Here is a 20,744-nt window from a genome sequence, read left to right as displayed (position 1 = left end):
TGGTGATGTGCTACATACCAAGATACATCTCTCACATGTAATAAAGAAACTCCGTTGACTTCCTTGAAATTGTATGAGTGTTACAGAGAAGAGAAGGAGATCACAACAAGAAGTCCCATATTAACTTGCAACACTTTATAAGCCTATTGGGAGTTAGATCACATAATAACTATACAACTGTGGAGATATTCAAATACATTATGCACTGTGAGGGATCTGATTGATAAAATCTTCTGACCTTTAAAACCTGCAAAACTAGAAGAAAAGAGAAAAGCATCATAAATGGACAAATGTTATTCTAAAATCAAGCCTGAGAGATGACCCAAGATGAAGATTTGTTCTGGACTGTCTGTTAGAAAGGATTGAAGTTGGTATGTTCATCACATATGGGAAGGATGTAGCTCTGAAACAGAAGAGAGATGGGCAGAGAGAAGCTAAAAGTACCAGGATAGTAAGAAAGCTTACACTACAGTAAAGCAGCTGCTCTCCTGGGAACCTGCAAAGAAGATGCAAAAATGTGCTGCGGTTATGTATGTGATAAAGCAGAAGAAACTGAGGTTAAAAAAAATACCCCTTTGTTTTTTTGTTTTTGGATCATGCTGTCTAGCTCTTGTGTGTTTTCTCTAATGAGCTGCTAAACCAGATTGTTGCTGCCAAAGAAAACAAGTAAGTGCCAGGCTACCACTGGGCAATATACAAAACTCCTCTGTGGTTTTGCTGTCGTCATCAAGCTTTCTTTCTGTAACCATGACATCTCTCTTGTTCATACACTTCCTTGTTATCATGCTAGCAGCTCTTAGTACCAAGAATAAGAAACATACAGTGTTGACAGTTGAATCTGTGCAAGCGCTAAGATTTTTCAAGTGGAATGTAGTGATTCTGAGTTCCTCTGCTCTGGTGTGCCTCTGTTTTGTATGTCCATCTTGGGATGTCTGAAGATTTTTATTTCCTGATAGTGTTCAGGAAAAACAGTGTGGACTTAATTTAGTTGGCCACCCATACTGGCATTTAGAGCTATTTGAGATGCCTTAAGGTATCTGAGATAACCCCCTATAGCACAGGACCTGCAGGAGACCCATATTATCCTGAAGCAGCAGCTGGTAGTGATGCTCTAGGGTGTCTCTAGGGCATTGGATGCCCAGGTTTGCCATGTAAATTCCATGCCAACTGTTTTTTATGGGAGCAAAATCAAGATTCCCCCAAGTAATTTGTAATTCTTGAAAACCTTGGATCTAGCACTTCAGCTTGAGTGACTGAGGTATCCAAGTTTTTTGTGCAAAAATTCTGTCTAGTGAAAGCAATCTGGTAGATTCTTACCTTGCACTTACAAGCGAAGAGTTCCTAACATTTTACTCTTTCTTAGAAGCACTGTTGTATAAATCTCATAGAACTAAATCACCAGATTAAGTCATTAACTAGCTCTTCTGGTTACTGCAATTACAAAATAGGCACCTCAGGTCTCACTTACAGTACATAAGACTTGCAACTGGCTTCCACCTCAAATTCCCTTCCAGGAAGACTGCCACGTCACACATTTGTGGCCCTTCCTTTTTTTCCATGACCTTATTTGCCAAACAGAATAACCTGTATTAAAAATGCCTGAGATGTGATCCTACATCAGGAAACTCAATGCATACAGTCTCTTGTGTTGGGAAAGAATATACACGAGAGAACTTGTGAAGCCAAAACAAGGTGCTCCAAGCAGAGTGAAGAATGGGACTGACAGGATTTTTGAACAGAGCATTCTGGGTTGCGTTTCATACCCTTCTCCCTCAGACATCAAAGCAGGATAGGGAATGGGTATTTAAAAATGGATTTGGGGTTTCTAAAATGATAAAACCATCAAAATGGTAATTCCCCATAAATATTTTGAATCACGTTGAACTGCAACATTTTGTTTCTACAATTTCAATCAGTTTTATTCTGCTTTCAACTTTTTCAACTGCCCTTTTAACTAATATTTTAGTAACATTTTAGTAACATTTTTCAGAAACAAGAAAGCATTTCAAGCAAGCAATAAAATCTCATTTGGAAAATGTCAAAGTAGGATATTTCAGCATCCCCCACCCTCAACCCCAAATGACTCAAACTGGAAAATCACTAAAAAAGCATACATGGTGGACAAGCTGTCGGTTTCTGAAGAAAAGATACATTGTGGGAAAGCTCTTAGGCAGCCCATGAAAATGACTATGCAAGGTGCAAGGCAGCAGAGGGTCCTGTCTCCAGCCAATTGTGGCCCGTGAGGTTTCTGTGGTAACTTGAAATGATAAGGGATACACGCACAGAGTCAGTTGGAAGCTGACTACACTGAAGAAATATGACTTAAGTCACTACAGATATACTGATGTGATAGTAGCATTTTGCTCAATGTGCTCGAGAAACCAAGAATGAAGAGAATAGCTTTGTGCAAGAATAGCTTTCAGAGAATAGCTTTGTGCAAGAACTGCAGGACTTGAAATACTTGGAACTTTGTCTTAGAAACTGTATGTATTAAGTTCCCATTTCAATCAACTGCTTCCAGAAATGGATTTTGGTCAGATCCTATCCTCTCCCTGACACAGATAACTGTGGCCATGGACAAGTCACTTCAGCCTCCTCATTGTTCATCTTTCAAGAACTTATACTATAATCTACTTTACCAGTGTTAGGGCAATTAATGAGTTGATGCTTCAGAAGTGCTGCTAAGTAAATAACGCTTTGTTAGAATGCATATGTATTGTGTAAGCACTGCCCTCTACTGAGCATTATGAGAGCTGATGAATTATGAGTAGCAAGTTTTAAAATGCTAATGACTGCCAGATTTTGTACTTAATTCTGGAGGCAGAGACTTTTAATATGGAACAAGAAAACATAATCTCTGTCCTAATTCCTTTTGTCAAATTGCAAGAGGTAGGTTGCCATAAGTACCACAGTGAGAAATCAGGAAGTTGCTGTGCTATAACACGAAAGACACACAAAAGAGGAAAGCACGAGGCAGACAGAACACTTGATTGATATGAACTGTTGCTGCGTACGCTGGAATGCACTAAGTGCGCTACACTATTACTACTAAGTACTGTTAACTCACTGAGGGTGTAAGGGAGTTCTAACAACGCCAAGGAGGAGAGTTATTTGTGTCTGTCAGACTGAGCACTTAGCAGAGCCCAGCCCATGAATGCTACAGAGGAAATCCCCATCACCAGTGTGGGAGGCTTTTTTTCCATTGACCCTTAAAACACCTGCAGAACTAAAATACCACATAGAGAATAACCTTGTTTCAGCAGCTGATTGGGGAAGAGGTCAACAAAGGAAAAAGCTGGTGACTAGGGATGAAGGAGAATTATACAAAATTACATACCTATAAAGGTGTTTAAGAAAAAGAGAACAGCAGATGATTACGCTGGGAATCCATATGATGCAGTAAAACCAGTTTCTGTATGTTTTTCAAAATTATTAGGTTCAAAATGCACCTCTCAATAAGAAAGAGATGTTTTTTCAAAGTAGTTGTTAACAACAAGAAAGAATGAATTGGGTTGTTACTTATTTTCAGTTATTAATAACGTGGAGCCTCTCAAAAATGCCCAGAGAATTTAGCCATCTGAGCCTTCCTGGGAAGTCACTGTAGCTGTGCTGAGAAGTTTCCTCCCCTGTGTAACTTGCTCAAGGGAGCTGAAAATACAGTGTTTCCTCAGAATTCAGACCATCGTCCTCTTCTTTGATACACATTTGGGTTGGAGCAGCAGTTACACACCGGAGATCAGATTTTTAGAAGTGCTCAGCACCTAAAAGTTTCATTGTGGTGTTTGTGGCCAGATTTTCATAGGAGCTTAGCAATCAACATGCACCCAGAATGTGAGCTCTTTCAGAATTCTGGTTTTCATGTGTGGTTGCTGAGCTATTTTTGAAAGCCTGGCTAAGTGTACAAAACACACTCTTTAGCTCTGAGTTGCTTCCCTACCTAGTATATGGTTAGCTACGTGACATATAGAACCAAATGCAGTATTCAACTTCTACAAATAAATAAATATTATAAGCAAGTAATTAATAATCACATCAGTAAGAAACAAAGCAAAAATAACCAAGGAAAACAGACAGAATCAATTCAGACTCCAAAGTCTTCTAAAACAAATCACAGAGGTCTCAGTTCTGCAAGATATAAGAACAGATACTCAATTCTATCCCTGTTCAGGAAATCTTGTTAAGTAGATACCTTTAACTAATTAATTCCAATGGAATTCACACTTCATGGTTTTGAAAGAAAAGAAAGCAAATACAAGAAGAGAGTTTAAAGTAGGCAGACAAGTAAAGAAAGTAGGGAAAAAAAAAACCCACAAGAAAAAGAAACTATGCACAAAAAAACCAGTAAATTTAAAAACACAATAAAAGTCACTTGATCCACTGGACAAATGTTGCCCAGTATACCTAACAAAACACCACAATCACCGTTCAATGAAAACACAAAAAAGCATCAAAGCATTCAGTTTGGAATCTCGCTAGTCAGTGGCATAAAAAGACAAGATTCAAGCCTACAACTCCTGTGCTCTGACAATGTAGTCCGCTTGATGGAGGACTGAGCTGTAAAACGAGATCACGATAAGTTTTATAAAACATCTTTGGATATCTGTTGGTGAAAAAGGACTGCATTAGAAAGAGATTTTTGGAGTGCGCTTTCAGAACAACTTCCTAATTTTTTGACTGGCTTTTTTTTAAAAAAAGATTTGTATGTTGTCCTTGGCAAAGAAATGATAGAAGATTCCAGCTTTTAGGCATGCATTGCAACATAACCAAGGATGAAAGAGAGGAATAAGTTCACCCTGAAGCAGATTCAGGAGTGCATACACAAACCAAGGATATTAAGAATGATGATGCATTCCAGGGCTGGAACAGACCTCAAGAGATTATGTAATTGATCCCTTTCCCCCAAGACAGGCTTTAATGAAAGCCTGGAAGAGAATGAGAGGAACTGAGCTTTGAGGCTCAACTGCAGCATAAGTCATGACTTTTATCTTTTTTTTTTAATTCCTTAAGAAAAAGAAGAAAAACAGAAGACGGTTTCCTGTTCTGCCAAAAGGAAGAGAGGGTGGGTGCAAGGGTAACATACAAAATATGCCCAGGTTCACCACTCTTCCTGTTTGTCTCTGCAAAATTACATGACAGATGACTCTTAGCTACTTTCAGCTTTGCTAATAATTTGAATGGCAACCACTTTCTTGCATGGTCTGGAGAAGAAGAGCGTCTCACTCCGGAGCAATGCCTGAGCGTCGATGCTGTTGCCCGAGTGCTAGAGGCAGGAAGTGCAACTGCTAGTCCATGAAAGAGTGAAAGTGACTATTTACAAAGAGATTTTTACATTTTACAGACTTACAAGGCATATTTAGGCTTCTAAAAGTCCAAAGCATATCTCTAACTTCTCAATGATTTTGTTGGGAGTCTAGGAGCTAAGGCTCCTTTACGCATCTTTCTAGAACTACTGGCAAACATACAAAGAGAAAAAAAAATACAGGGATACTTTTATGTCTTCTTTCTGACTTTCTTCTTTCTTCTGCTTAAAATCATAGCAATTGATGTCTGACAATTATAGAGAATAAATATACTTTATGAAGAACTTAATAGAATTTTTCAGGTGGAATTGAGTTTTTCACAGCTGTGAGATGTCAGAATCTTTTAGGTCTCAGAGATTTTGGTCTCCTGATTGCCACAAATCAATGAAACCCATGGCCTCACTCACTAAAAACTGGGAAAATGACATGGAAAACAACAGAGGAAGTAATACAGAACCTGTTGCTCAAACTTATAAATCCACAATGATACCACACGCTGCAAAGAGATCCAGACAATATGTCTGTCTGCAGCACAGTGTACACATCAGCTTCTATTCCTCAAAGCTCTACAGCAACAGCCATATGACATGGCAGAACTACAGGTTAATAGCTCTGCTAACTTCCCTTCAAACTCAGAAATGTCTGTTCAGCACTATGTTGTATGTTATGTGTGCTGTATTTTTAAAGCACATTTCTCAGTAATAATTTTACACTATTTTATGTTCTAATTCAAGCAGAAGTTACAAGTTAGATGAAGGCTGTGTGAAATCAGATGACGTGCAGGAGGTGAGATAAAACAATCAGAATGGTACATCATTTCAACTACCCTGATATTTGCTGGAAGGCCTACTCAGCCAGCCATCCTCAGTACAGGAGGTTCCTCCAGTGCATTGATGATAACTTACTGATGCAAATGGTGGATGAGCCAACTAGGAGAGGAGCGCTGCTGGATCTTGTTCTCACTAACAAGAAGGGTCTGGTTGAAGAGGTGAAGGTTGAGGGCAGCCTTGGTTGTAGTGACCATGAGATGGTGGAGTTCAGGATCTCATGTGGCACGAACAGAATATCTAGCAGAATCACAACCCTGGACTTCAGTAGGGCCAACTTTGGCCTTTTCAAGCAATTGTTAGGGGAAATCCCATGGGACAGGGTACTAGAAGGTAAGGGGGCCCAAGATAGTTGGTTAGCATTCAAGGACTGCTTCTTCCGAGCTCAAGATCAGAGCATCCCAGCAGGTAGGAAGTCAAGAAAGGGTACCAGGAGACCTGTATGGTTAAACAGGGAACTGCTGGGCAAACTCAAGTGGAAGAAGAGAGTGTACAGATCATGGAAGGAGGGGCTGGCCACTTGGGAGGAATATAAATCTGTTGTCAGAGGATGTAGGGAGGCAACTAGGAAAGCCAAGGCCTCCTTGGAATTAAACCTTGCAAGAGAGGTCAAGGACAACAGAAAGAGCTTCTTCAAATACAATGCAGGTAAAACCAACATTAGAGGCAATGTAGGCCCACTGATGAATGAGGTGGGAGCCGTGGAGACAGAGGATAAAAAGAAGGTGGAGTTACTGAATGCCGCCTTTGCCTCTGTCTATACTGCTGGAGGCTGTCCTGAGGAGTCCCGGACCCCTGAGGCCCCAGAGGAAGTCAGGATAGAGGAAGAGTCTGTCTTGGTTGATGAGGGCTGGGTCAGGGACCAATTAAGCAATCTGGACGTCCATAAATCCATGGGCCCTGATGGGATGCAACCGCGGGTGCTGAGGGAGCTGGCGGAAGTCATTGCTAGGCCACGCTCCATCTCTGCTAAGTTGTGGGGAACAAGAGAGGTGCCTGAGGACTGGAGGAAAGCGAATGTCACTCCAGTCTTCAAAAAGGGCAAGAAGGATGACCCGGGTAACTATAGACCGGTCAGCCTCACCTCCATCCCTGGAAAGATGATGGAACAACTTGTCCTTGGTGCTGTCTCTAGGCACATCGAGGATAAGAGGATCATTAGGGGCAGTCAACATGGCTTCACCAAGGGGAAGTCATGCTCAACCAACTTGATAGCCTTTTATGAGGACATAACCCGGTGGATAGATGATGGTAAAGCAGTGGATGTGGTCTATCTCGATTTCAGTAAAGCGTTTGACACGGTCTCCCACAGCATCCTCGCAGCTAAACTGAGGAATTGTGGTCTGGATGATCGGGTAGTGAGGTGGATTGTGAACTGGCTGAAGGAAAGAAGCCAGAGAGTGGTGGTCAATGGGACAGAGTCCAGTTGGAGGCTTGTATCTAGTGGAGTCCCTCAAGGGTCGGTTCTGGGACCAGTACTATTCAATATATTCAGTAATGACTTGGATGAGGGAATAGAGTGCACTGTCAGCAAGTTCGCTGATGACACCAAACTGGGAGGAGTGGCTGACACACCAGAAGGCTGTGCAGCCATTCAGAGGGACCTAGACAGGCTGGAGAGTTGGGCGGGGAGAAACTTAATGAAATATAACAAGGGCAAGTGTAGAGTCCTGCATCTGGGCAAGAATAACCCCGTGTACCAGTATAAGTTGGGGACAGACCTGTTGGAGAGCAGGGTGGGGGAAAGGGACCTGGGGGTCCTAGTGGACAGCAGGATGACCATGAGCCAGCAGTGTGCCCTTGTGGCCAAGAAGGCCAATGGCATCCTAGGGTGTATTAGAAGGGGTGTGGTTAGTAGGTCAAGAGAGGTTCTCCTCCCCCTCTACTCTGCCCTGGTGAGGCCACATCTGGAGTATTGTGTCCAGTTCTGGGCCCCTCAGTTCAAGAAGGACAGGGAACTGCTAGAGAGAGTCCAGCGCAGAGCCACGAAGATGATTAAGGGGGTGGAACATCTCCCTTATGAGGAGCGGCTGAGGGAGCTGGGTCTCTTTAGCTTGGAGGAGACTGAGGGGTGACCTCATTAATGTTTATAAATATGTAAAGGGCAAGTGTCATGAGGATGGAGCCAGGCTCTTCTCAGTGACATCCATTGACAGGACAAGGGGCAACGGGTGCAAGCTGGAACACAGGAGGTTCCACATAAATATGAGGAAAACCTTCTTTACGGTGAGGGTGACTGAACACTGGAACAGGCTGCCCAGAGATGTTGTGGAGTCTCCTTCTCTGGAGACATTCAAAACCCGCCTGGATGCGTTGCTGTGTGACATGATCTAGGTAATCCTGCTCCGGCAGGGGGATTGGACTAGATGATCTTTCAAGGTCCCTTCCAATCCCTAACATTCTGTGATTCTGTGATTATGCACATACAAGCTTGACATTAATAGGTTTGGTTGCAGTAATATGGGTCAAATTTGACCACTGTACAATGCTTAGCACTTTATTTTGCCTGTGAACCTAAGCTGCAGTGAGCAAGGGTGTGTAAAGAATGATGTGCCATTTCCCACAAGTGTGGCAGCATGTGATGCAATACAAAAGGATACACATTCTCCCTGGAACTGATGTAAGAAACATAAATGAACAGACTTAAGGTTGCGCTCAGAAATTCCAGCTACTTCCAAGGCAGCTCCCAGCAACTAGGAATGTTTAGCACATACACTGCTTTTACAGTTTCTCTCCTTCTGCTTCCCCCAGCAAGGTATCCCTTCTGTAGTTTCCTCACAAATGTGAACTGTGCAAGAGCACTGAAAGGACAGAATGGAAAGCTCTATGCAAAGAGAAAATCTGATCAAATAAATAGAACAGTCTCTTTCCTCTTTTTTGTTTTACCATTTTTAGTTCTTACCATTATGTTGTTACTTCTACCGTTTTACTTTCTCAAACGTTTGCAAATAAATGCTTAATACCAGCTCAGGCTACTAAAGACAACTTTAGGAAAGGCTTAAAGTGAAAACCTTTGCATGTCAAAGTGGGTGATCGATCTGAATGTCGGGAGAAGGTCCTAATAGCATTCAGGGAGCTTTTGCAAACTCAAAGGCCATCTAGTGGCTAAAGTAGAAAATAACACATTTTTAACATGGCAATATTCAAGTCACACTACCCCCATCAAAGAACGGCACACGCACTTCTACCCGACAGACCTGCTATTATACTAAAGAACAGGAAACATTTGAAGTATGAAAGTATGTCAGAGTTTCAAAATAAAAATAGTTTTTTTGGAAGTAAGGACTCTCTTCAGAATGACATCAGCAGAAATTCCTGGTGCATGCTAAGCTCAGAACATTCTCTTCCATATCCTCCCCACTTGAGCCTTGAATGTAATACGAATCTATTTTCTGCTACAGGGCATTTACAGGAATGCCTATGTTAGGTAGTCTCAGCATCATCAGGAACCATGAGTCAGGTGTTTTGAGGTATGATCTAGCAGATGTGCTCAGACTAGCTTCACACGCAGCCTTTCTTAATTGAGAAAAACAGCAAGCTGCCTGCTGAGTTCTTAAAACTTGGTTGTACAATTAGTCTAGCAAGGTTAACAGCAGGAGGAAGAGTATACTCTGATTTTCATCCCAGCTTAGGTCAGAGTCTGCTGATTGTGAAGAGTTCATTACACCAAGACAGTGTATTGCACTGGTGTTACCACAGGCAGCTTTTACTTCCCAGGATGGGCTCACTAAGAGTAGCTTTTGGTCCAACAGTTAATTATTGTCAGTCCATTATGACCTTTCTGTAGTAGATGGATGGCAGGGTCACATTTCTGGTTGAAAAGCGTGATGCATGGTGTAGGAGCATAATTTCCCTGGAACTGTAACACTAATGTGATACAATAAAGAATCAGGCCTTAATGTTCTATGACAAATTCATACTTAGTCAAAACAGGTTGCATTTAAGCTTAACATAACACAAGTAGATGGATGAAATCTGTTATACCATAATCTCAGTAGACATCTCTCTCCTAATTTTGTATCAGTTTCCTTGACTAATTTTGTATACCTGGCTGAATGGACCCTTAGATTTATACAGGCCTACACCGACCACTGTAGGTAGTTACCACTGTAGGCCATTTACTACTGACTCAGTTATTAAAAAGGACTTTTCAAGTTTAACCTTGAATCTGAAAGCCCACTGTGTTTCCTCTGTTAACAGGCCTCATTCAAGTTATTAAAAAGAAAAAGGAGCGTTCTCCCCAATTTTTTTCAGTCTTTTTGCCCCAGACCACATCTTTAACGAGATCTTTTTTCCCCTTTCCCAAGTAACAAGAACTCAAGAAGCAGTATCAAAATCATGCTAATAAGAGAAACATACTATGCAGTGCTTGTGTAGCGAGGCTTTGAAGTTCGCACATGGTTAAGTTGGATTAAGTCTACATCGGCATTGTCAATGTCTTCAAAATTCACTGCACCAACACAGCCACTGTTTGGATAGAAAGGAAATCAAAGATAAGTACATTATTCATAAGACAGCTGGTGGAGGCAGCTGAACCATATGCTGCATGCTCCAAAATTCTAGTTATTTATTAAAACAGTCCACAAGAAAAAACATGGAGATGAACTGCCCTGTGTGCTTGGCATGTCCCAAGATGAAAACAATCATCTGCTGAACTTGCAGGACATAACGAATGACAGCTCTAGTACATATGTGCAGACAGGAGGCTTGGGAAGAATGGAAATAAGATACAAACGTGTCATCTCTTGTCCTTTTGGCTATGCCCATAATCAGACTGGGAAGAATTTCCAAAGAGGACATAATGGTCCTGATTTCTAATTTACAGGTAAAAGGCTGGAGTCATCCACAAGCAGAAGAGACTCAGCACACGCTCTCCCTTGGCACCAGAAAACACCTTAAGGTTAGATAACATAGGCCATCTACAGCTCTTGCTTCAGAAAATGAGAGATGGATTGCTTGGGCTTAATCAAAAATGTAGGAAGTAGAAACAACCCAGGGACATTGTACTTACGTATACAAAGGGATATGACCAGTTCGAGAGCTTCGGCTTACGCTGTTAAAGACAAAATAGATCAATCACCTTTTTTTTCACCAGACAGAATATTCTGATAGAATATTTATGAGGTCTCAAAAGAGAGGTGGTGACAAGTCAAAGTTTTGCTCTTGGAATGAGGCAATGCTCATTTTAGTTTGGTAAAAGACCGTGGTAAATGACTAAATTGACATATATGCTAAATGACCCAGTTCAGCAGGCAGAATCTTGTCTTTGAATCTTCAACCTCAGATACTGGGACTTCAATTTCCTAGGATAGTATAGGCAAATTTTCTTTAAAAATGAACCTCCTCTTTACTTGTAACACTTCTCCCATTCAATTCTTGAGAACACGGGAGAATTTAACATCAGGTCTGAATTTCTCTCTCGGTCTGTCCCTGCAAGTTGCTCTCACTGGCCATGTCTGTATTCCTTTGAAAGAGCAACATTCAAGAAACCATAATGATAGTGTTTTCTATCTCACTTCCACCCTGCAGAGGTACCTGTCTCTCCCATTGTATGTCTGGCTGTGCCCTGCAGCACACCTGTCCATTGAGTTTGCCCGAGCAAACCTGCTTGTTCATGGCCTGGAAAGGAGGCAAGTTCTAGCTTTCGTATCTTGCTTTGACCAACCTGTCCTTCCCCATCTCTGCTTGGCTCTTATCTGAGCCCTTCTAAACCTCCTGTCACCCTTTACTGGGTTCATCTAAAACACTCCACTCTGAGATTGTTTTGTATTCTTCAAACAGCAGATAAAACCTTGAGTTTGTACCTGTGTATGATTACTGTGGTGTTTTCATAAATGTCACGTCTCAATGAAAACATCAGATGACAGTCATGACAATCATGCACTTTACAGAGTTCTTCTGTTCTGCTTTTTATATTTAACTGTCTCACAGGAGTATGCTTTTCATATAGTTATTGATTGAATATCTTAACTTCTCTAGTTATAGAATGCTGCTGAATTTATTCTTTTGAAATAATAAACTGTACACAGACTTCATAAAGGAAATGTTCAGAGGACCCCGATATTCACACAAAAATGAAACTTACAAATTAACAGGTCTCGGTGGAGAGGTAAAAGACCTTGTTTGAAATCTGTCCCAGAAGCCTCCAACAACCTAAAATCATGAGATGCTTCTTGTAAGTCAACATTATCTAATTAATTTGTCTTAATAGATGCAGCAATCAGAACCAATTGCAGGACTGAATTTTAGTTTAGTAAAAATAATAATTCTTACATTTAATAATCACAAGTAAACCAACTTAACATGAGCTTTGTTATGCTACAGCATCATTCCTATCAACCAATTTTTCGTCAATATCCTTATCCTCTCTTTTGGTACTATGCATGCATATCTTCTGTACCAGTTTACAGGGGAGGGGGAGAGAAAAATATGAAATCATTTGAGGCAATTACTGGCATGTGCTGATGACCTTAAATGCTCACTTGGGACTGATTTTATTTGAAAACATTGCTGTGGGCTTATGTGTATGACCTACACAAAATTTAGGCTACATTTCATTAGCAAAACCTAAAACCCATTGGCAAGAAATTGTTCACTGACTTGGCTTATTTCAGGTTCAGGGTGGTATCTCCTTTTTGTGAAACACTGGGAAACAGGATCAGCCAACACTTCCATTGTTGATTCCGGAGGCTGGATTTTGGGAGGTAATATATTATCCCAAGGAACTTCTTCATAAGCTCTAGATCAACAATAAAAAAGAAGAGAGAAAAGGTCCCATATAATCATTAGTGAATAACACCGGTGGCTAGATAATAAGGAATTATGTGACAAAGAAGGATGTAGAAAATAACAAAGGTGTATATTTCTAGTTTAAAGGGAAATGAAAAACCTAGAATTATATGTTGCTTATTGGAGAACAAGTAGCTATGGTACAGTTTCACAGGCTTGTCTTCTTTCAGACTTTCCCACTCACTAATTGAAAGAGGTAGTTTATCTTCTAGCTTACAGTACTGATGGGTTTTACTTTGTCTAAATTTGAATAATCAGCTAAGTGAGATGAGACATAAATAGAGATTAGACACTAGTCATATTATGTGTGTGACAGGCGTTGAAGACAGATGTACAGAATGCCCTTTTGGAAACTCCAGTTTCTCTTCACTGCCTGTAGAGGAAGTGGAGATGAAAGGCACAGACTGGATGCATGCTTTTAGATAACTAAAGTTCATGAGATGAATCCTATGCTAAATGCTGTTAAAACACCAGAAGTGCCAAGTGATAGAAAAACTTTTGTAGTCTTATATGTCCTGTTACCTAAAGGTGCATAGCAGCAAAAAGAAGATGAAAAAATGAAGCAAAGCAGAAGCAAAAACTGTTTTTAAAAGAAACGGTGTCTCACTTTTGAGTACTTGACTTGTAGAAATAGTCCCTTGCTTTTTCTTCTCTCCAACTCGCAGAAGGATAACTTGATTCCTAAGAGATATCAAATACATGGCAGAAAGCAATGCTATCAACATACATGATACTATGATTGCTTGTTTAAAGAGTGGACTAGATGATCATTGTAGGTCCCTTCCAACTGAAATATTCTAGTCTAGTCCATTCCATTCCATTCCATTCCATTCCATTCCATTCCATTCCAATTCTATTTTATTCTAACTATTTAAGCATGTACAACAATTTAAGGGCTATGAATAGTCTCATCAGTGTAGAAGGATGCCATTATATTTTCAGTATGGGAAAGACTTAATTAGACTTGCGCTATGGAATCACTGATGTATTTTGATTTACTTATTTGTTTGTGACTTGCACCAAATAAGGCAGTGCCTAAGTATTAAATATATGACTATTTATACCAAGTATGAGGTCTTTTGTACATTCTGGTATTTTTTCTATAACTCTGTCTCCAGTTACACGTAACTGTCATTGGTAGTATCAGTCTCACATTACTGTCTAAATGCCTTAATCAGAGTAACAGTACAAAAAATGAAAATTATTGGAGTGATGGCCACCATTAAAATCTGGTCATGCTAACATACAGCTACCTGAAATATAGCCCTTATTTCAATTGATTTTGATGAAGAAATTAAAAAGACCGATTTCACTACACTAGTGTAATCATTGCCAAAAGTATTTAAGTGAGAAGCAGACTAGAAACAAAATTATTTAAATATATTTTCTGTCATAACAAGAAAGGCACCAGACACTTGCCTTCAGATTGGGATCCATACAAAATGCAGAAATACGGTTTTGGTCAGGTAGAGCAGGACCGACTTTCACTGGAGTTCGCCAACCTGAAAGAAAGGGCTTCCTGTTGTGATCAATTTGTAGCAATCCTTATTGTTCTAAACTGGATGAAAACAACCCATGGCTTCCCATAAAAACTGATGCATTAATGTTCAGTTACGTGTTACCACTCTGAAATACAAACTTCCACAAAAATACATTAAATTACATGGAAGATGAAAGTAGGTGGTAAATAATATCACAACATGCATGGCTATGGTTTGGTCTGCTTCACATATTGTCATGTACAGTACTAACTGTAAAAAGGAAACTATCCAAATTAGCAAACAGAATAATAAAAGCTTGTTAATGCAACCCAAACTAGTAATCGCATATTGCATTTCTACAGTTACATAATCTTAGCCAACCCTGAAAGCAATAAACAAGCTATTCCATGAGCAGTAGGTGACTGATTTCCTAAAGATACTTCTCTCTCTCTCCTTCATCCTCCCACCTTCATATTCGAATAATTTCAGTTCTCCCTGATCAGGTCCCTGTAAATCAGGCTTACCCACCAAGAGGTCATATCCTGCAGTTACTATAGAGCCACATATGTACTGACTGGTGATCCAGTACATAAATGCTGATAACCAAGTGAGCTGCTGCTAAACAGAGAGATGTTATAATGCCTGAGTTTCAGTTCCCTCAAGCAGAACACTCATTTATGTCTTTCCTTTCCTGAGACTTCAACTTTCAAAAATCTTGCAGGTATACAGTTATCCTTGAGATATTTATATCTCTGTCAAATTTGGCAGAAATTGGCCAATGGGGTTAAAAGTTATTAGGGGAGAACCAATAGATAAATAAACAAGACGAATGGAAACAACTTGTCTCCTTAGGGAATCAGGATAAAGCCCACAAAATAATTCTATAAATAAGGTAAGGGATATGTATGAGTATCATTCAAACTGCTGTGCCATTAACTAGCATAATGCTCTTGGTGACTTCAGGAAACATGCACTTCTAAATATACTTTGTTATACTATACTAAAAGGGGTAGGCAGCCACACAGCCATCACACCACTCTCTCTATGAACACTGGAAACTATTATTTAGTATCAAGAATGTACTACTTAGGTAGTTTTCAACCTGCTTTTTACTTCCAGACCCCTAAAAATTTCCAATGCATATGAAGACCTTTATGTAGCAAATTTAAACTAATTTATAATAGAGTTACTTTTCCCAGTAATTTCTAGAAATGTTATGTATACTTTAGAGAAAATAATTCAAAGACTAAAAGTTGAAAACCACTGTGCAAAATGCAAAATTTGTTCTTGCAGAACTAATCACTCTGACAAAGTTTAAAAGAAAAATCACAGCTTTCAGTAAAAGACACTAGGTTTAGTATCCTAATGCTATACGTAGGTACGGAAATAATATGATCTGGTTTTTAAAAGACCTTTTTGTATAGTGTTATAACTTTAAGTTGCTGCTTTTGAAAAGCTTGACAGAATTTGTGGATCTTTGCACTGTGAAGAGCTTTCAAACTGAAACACTCTCCAAGTAAAGCAATTCTTTTGGGAAGTGTCTCTTAAACAGGTAACATGCTTGCAGTAAAGATGGAGGCTGGACCTTCATTGCCCCAGCTTTGTGTAAACTTTAAATGCTATCCACAAATATACAAATTGTGCTCATATAGGAATGCTTCCATTAGGTTTTATGTCTGAAATGTTGTAATTACTTAATATGTATGCATGTACTAGCCTTCTACAGTAAAGAGGTACATGGCTCAAATACATCCATCTATATGTCCTAGTAGTTCCACAAAACCAGTCTTCCCCTCTGGTTCATTGATTAAAGAGCAAAAGATTACAACTGTTATTCCTTGTGTTGTATGTGTAAAACACTCCTGTCAGCTACAATGTCCTTAGGAGGACATGTATATAACTTTACATTTGCTTTGATAATTGTACATCGCATTTCTAGAGACCTCTGCTCTTGCTCTGCATACTGTAATTTGCCATCTTGACACTACTGGTCTACTGCTGGGATCATTAATCTTCTCACATTTACTCCTCCTTTTGCTTTCAGTGGAAAGATCTAGTGTAAAAACTGCAATAATTTTTTCTTTAAATCAACTTTCTGGAGGTTTCAATGTCCCTAATGATTTGCTCAGTCCACAGGATTGAAAATGGCATGATCTGTTCTCGTCCAAGTTGGGAACTCACTGTCTTGGCTTTGTCACTTTTAACTAATGACAAGCTTAATGACACTGCCAGTTTCAGTTTATTACTTAAGCTCATCTCCTAATCTGACAAAGCAGGATTCAATGACAGATAATGAATTTGGGGAATTTCTGGTTTGGATTCCGAGTCAGAAACTGAAGATGTACTCATTCACATTTCTAAGTTGTTTCTCAGAGACCATGAAAGCCAGAACACCTTTTTGTTTTGTTTTTAAAGCAAAAAGTGAGATTCTTATGTCACCACATAAAGACATATGCAGAAACGTCTCACAAACCCAGCAGTCTCACGAGCTTCACTGCACCTCACTGTCGTTCAAAAACTGTGGACTGTTTTCAGCCTCTTACATTTTAAAATTAGTAGGAGTATTGACTTCAGTGGGCCCAGCACGAGATAACAATGCCAGCTGAAGAGCTTACAAATAACTCTTCCAGATTCTCTTGCTTAGGTCTTTGGTTAATTATTCTACTTCTTTTTACATACAGAAAATAAATATAATCTATTGACACTACTTCTTCTCTCTCTTCTACTCCTTTGAAAGAAAAGGCTACAAAACACCCCCTGAAAACTAATTATAAATAAGTACAAAATCCATCAGTTTATCTTGGAAAGACATGAACAACAAAAGAAGCTACAGAGAACAAAGCTGTTAAATAAACAAAGCATCACTCTGCTATTGGGCAAGTGAAAAACAAATGCACAGTGAAATACATAACTGTAGGGACAATAAATAATCAAATCCTTACTGAAACCGCAGTTGTTTTATTCAACGGCACTCAGCCCTCGAGAGTTTATTCTGAGTTTTTATGCATTAATTCCAGATGAACTACTAGCTTACTAGGCACTATGCTATTACATATTTTATTGTGTTATGGGTAATTATTTAATAGCTCAGATATTCTTGAGCCTACTGTAGGCCATTTTGCATTCTTAGTTGACTGTTCATATGCTACAATAGTTACGAGCTATGCATGTTATCTATGAGTGTCGAACTGTTAATTTGATGTTTTTCAAGTTGCACATTTTTTGGCTCTTTGCTTTACATTTTGTTGCCTCTGACTAACCTTTCTTCTTTCTCTTTCTGTAGGCAGGTAATGGTTTTATCTCACCAAGTAACTATGTTACAAACTGGTAATGCTGCACCAGCATTGCCTACAGTCATTTTCTATCATTATTTGTAAGGTAGGAGAGGTTGGAATCCTACTTTGATATGCCTCATGCTCAATGTGCTGCTTAATCCTAGATTACTCCTGGATGATTACCTCTCCAGAGTAATGATTACTCTGGAGAATGCTTCTTGCTTCAGAAGAGGAAGCACTGGGAAGGGAACTCTTCCTATACAAAGGCTGTTGGGAAATGAGTATAATGTGACCACAATTATGTCAACGAGTTGTGCAAAAAATTCCTCAACACAGCCTCTTAAAAGTAACAATGGAATAAAGATAAGATCTTCACATGGATAAATAATTGATTAGAAGATCAGACAAAGAGTGAAGGGGTAAATGATTAACTTTCCAGGCAGATGGAGATCACTGGTAGAGAGACCTGGAGGTAACCCATCTGGGCTTAGGACTTTGTTGATTAACATATTCACAAACTACTTGGAAATAGAGGGTTGGAAGTTAAGTGATGGGTTCAAAAAGCAAATTAATATATTCACGAAGGCAAATCTATGAATCCATGACTAATAACTACAAACACATCATCTCCTGGTCATGAATGCCTGGTCCACAAATCATCATGTGATAGGAAAATATGCAGAGAAAGTATGATGACATTCTTTGATAATTACCCGCAGTCTTGGACGGAATACTGGACTAGCTGGGACTTTGGACAAATCCAAATATGGCCACTCTAGTAGCGGCATGAGTTAACTGCTTATTTCTTATAGAAAAGGGATAATATCAAGTCTATAGGTAAACTTTACAGTGTTTCCCATTTTCCAGTTTTTGAAGAAAACTGTATCTACAGATATGTTGGCTTCCAGTAGGGGCAAGAAGTAATCTCTGCTCCTTATCAGAATTATCAAATACCCTGGTTCCTTCTGCAATCCCCATGCCCATCTCTGTGTTAAGCCATACAAAATAGAATAATAATTACCAACTGGATACGAGGGCTTTGTCACCAGGTTTCCAGGTAGAAATATACCTGAACAGTCAAATTCTGAGGTCCTCCTAAACACTGCAAAGAAACTTGAGATCACAGAGAAAAGGTTATGAAAATCTGGTGTCATATGAGTGAAAGAAGGGGACTCTACAGGCAAAAACTGTGAACTTCCTAAAGACCTTGTCTTCTAGCACTGAGCACCTTCCCTATACTGACCAAGAATACATGAAGAATAGCTCTTCAGCTGCCTCCCTTCTCTGGCAGGCTCTGATTCTCCAGTCTTAGAACAACCTTCTTTGTCAGCTTCTCACCTTTGCTTTGCTATCACAGAGCCTCACTGTTCAATAAACTTGCTTTGCTCAGTAGATGCAAAAGGCGCGGGGGAAGTTCAAAGTAACGCTGTTGACTGCCAAAGCCATAGTACTACATCTTCTCACAACAGAGAACCTCCTGTCTATTGCAATGTTTTATATACTTCAGCTCATTTGTCCCAGAGGCTGCTTCTGTCTCTGTTTGTTTTTTTTTTTTTCTGTTCCTCCCCAACACAGTGGAGAAAGTGACTGTAGAATTTGCTTGCAAAATGACTGACTGATCTCTCTTTCAGCACGACTTCCTCAAACAACTTGGCTGTGGAATGTCTCGGGACTGATATCTAGAAGGATTAGCAACTTTCATCACATCACATGCCTGGGGGTTGGTAGCTGGGCTCTCAGAATCATATAGCTGAAACCTGGAATTTATTTATGCAGTCTCATTAAAAAGAGTAGGTTAAAACTCATCTACTTTTTACACCTATATTTACACATTTGTAGTTAATACCTCAGCATCACAGGAAAACTTGTAAGTGAATACTAGGTTTGGAAAGAACATTTGCACAGCTTTCCTTAAGAAATTTATGCTGTACTACATCTGTTTCCAGATTTGTCCCTGAGTTACGTTTGACTTTTTCTGACAGCTTCAGTAGAGTCAGTACTTCACTCTAATAGTGAACTTCAAACATAGAAAAATCACCAGAAAGCCACCAGAAAGTTTCTGTCTGCTTTCTGGAACTACTCTCCATTTTGGACCACTTTCTTGACTGTAACCTTGCTTACTGACTTGATGACATTCAGCTTCAGATTTTGTCTGTGTTCATTTCAGGTGTGTCTCTATCTGACAGAGTATCTCTGTCTCTGTCTGCTTTTCTCTGCGTTGGAAAAATTAATGGTCAGATAGAATTGCACATCTCAAACTTTCCCCTTCACTTTTCCAGAAGCTTGCAAAAAACCCCCAGCTGATCAGTTCTGACTGGTGTCTGAGGTCTAATTTCCTATGTAAATGGAGAACACAGTAACTGAGAAATAAGAGTGAAAATTATATGGGATGAGCAAGAATAAAAACTACAGAGCATATTTTTTTTCCCTTTGTAGTTTCTTGAGTTCTTTTGGGTTCTGTTATATGACTGCAATAACCTTAAAAGTGATTTAAGGTGCAAAGTTCGAAGACAGAACCAAAAATACTGCCTGAATTTATAGCACCTGGAGACTTTATGGTGACAATAACATGGATGAGTACAGCTAACCGTGAAGCGAGAGTGTTGTCTCTCTGTAAAGTAAAATGGAATAATGAGCTTATTTGCATTTCTTTACCATGTTGTAAGAAATGCCTCCCCCCATCTATAAGCAAGTTGCCTGAGTTCTCATAATTTTTTTTTCTAGCTGTAATAAGCATTTCTCTATGAAAATCATTGGAATTGGCTTAATCTTTATAAAAAATCAATATTGCTTACTGCTAATTATGTCTGCCTTTAGAAGTCCTGGGTAGGTATTTCTGCTTTCCAGAATCTTCTGATGAAAATTCTGAATATTAACTACCAACCCAATTTTGCTTCATGTTAAAAAGAGTGAATTTGCATTTTGATGCTGTAATCAATATGAAATGATCAGACCCAACTTTATGTGTAACACATTGATATAAAATAAGAGGGTAATATGTACTTTGACCAACATGTGATGGCAGTCCTGAAGAACTTCTGTTCTCCGATTAGCTAGGTGCTGGAATAGGTC

General features: G+C 39.5%; 1 protein-coding gene across 1 annotated transcript in view; it reads right to left on the bottom strand.

Moving 5' to 3' along the window:
- SPMIP7 (sperm microtubule inner protein 7) overlaps positions 1-20,744 on the bottom strand; it is a 29,293-nt gene that overhangs the window by 7,597 nt on the left and 952 nt on the right. The window contains exons 2-7 of the mRNA XM_068397181.1: positions 14,336-14,418; positions 13,524-13,597; positions 12,728-12,866; positions 12,213-12,280; positions 11,139-11,180; positions 10,487-10,594 (exon numbers count right to left, since the gene is read on the bottom strand). Coding sequence (XP_068253282.1) covers positions 10,487-10,594; positions 11,139-11,180; positions 12,213-12,280; positions 12,728-12,866; positions 13,524-13,597; positions 14,336-14,418 — 514 coding nt within the window. The remainder of the gene's footprint in view (positions 1-10,486; positions 10,595-11,138; positions 11,181-12,212; positions 12,281-12,727; positions 12,867-13,523; positions 13,598-14,335; positions 14,419-20,744) is intronic.

The sequence above is a fragment of the Nyctibius grandis genome, chromosome 3 (genome assembly GCF_013368605.1).
Source record: "Nyctibius grandis isolate bNycGra1 chromosome 3, bNycGra1.pri, whole genome shotgun sequence".
NCBI lineage: Eukaryota > Metazoa > Chordata > Aves > Nyctibiiformes > Nyctibiidae > Nyctibius > Nyctibius grandis.
Note: the sequence above shows the minus strand (reverse complement) of the source record. Positions and strands in the feature narration are given on the sequence as shown.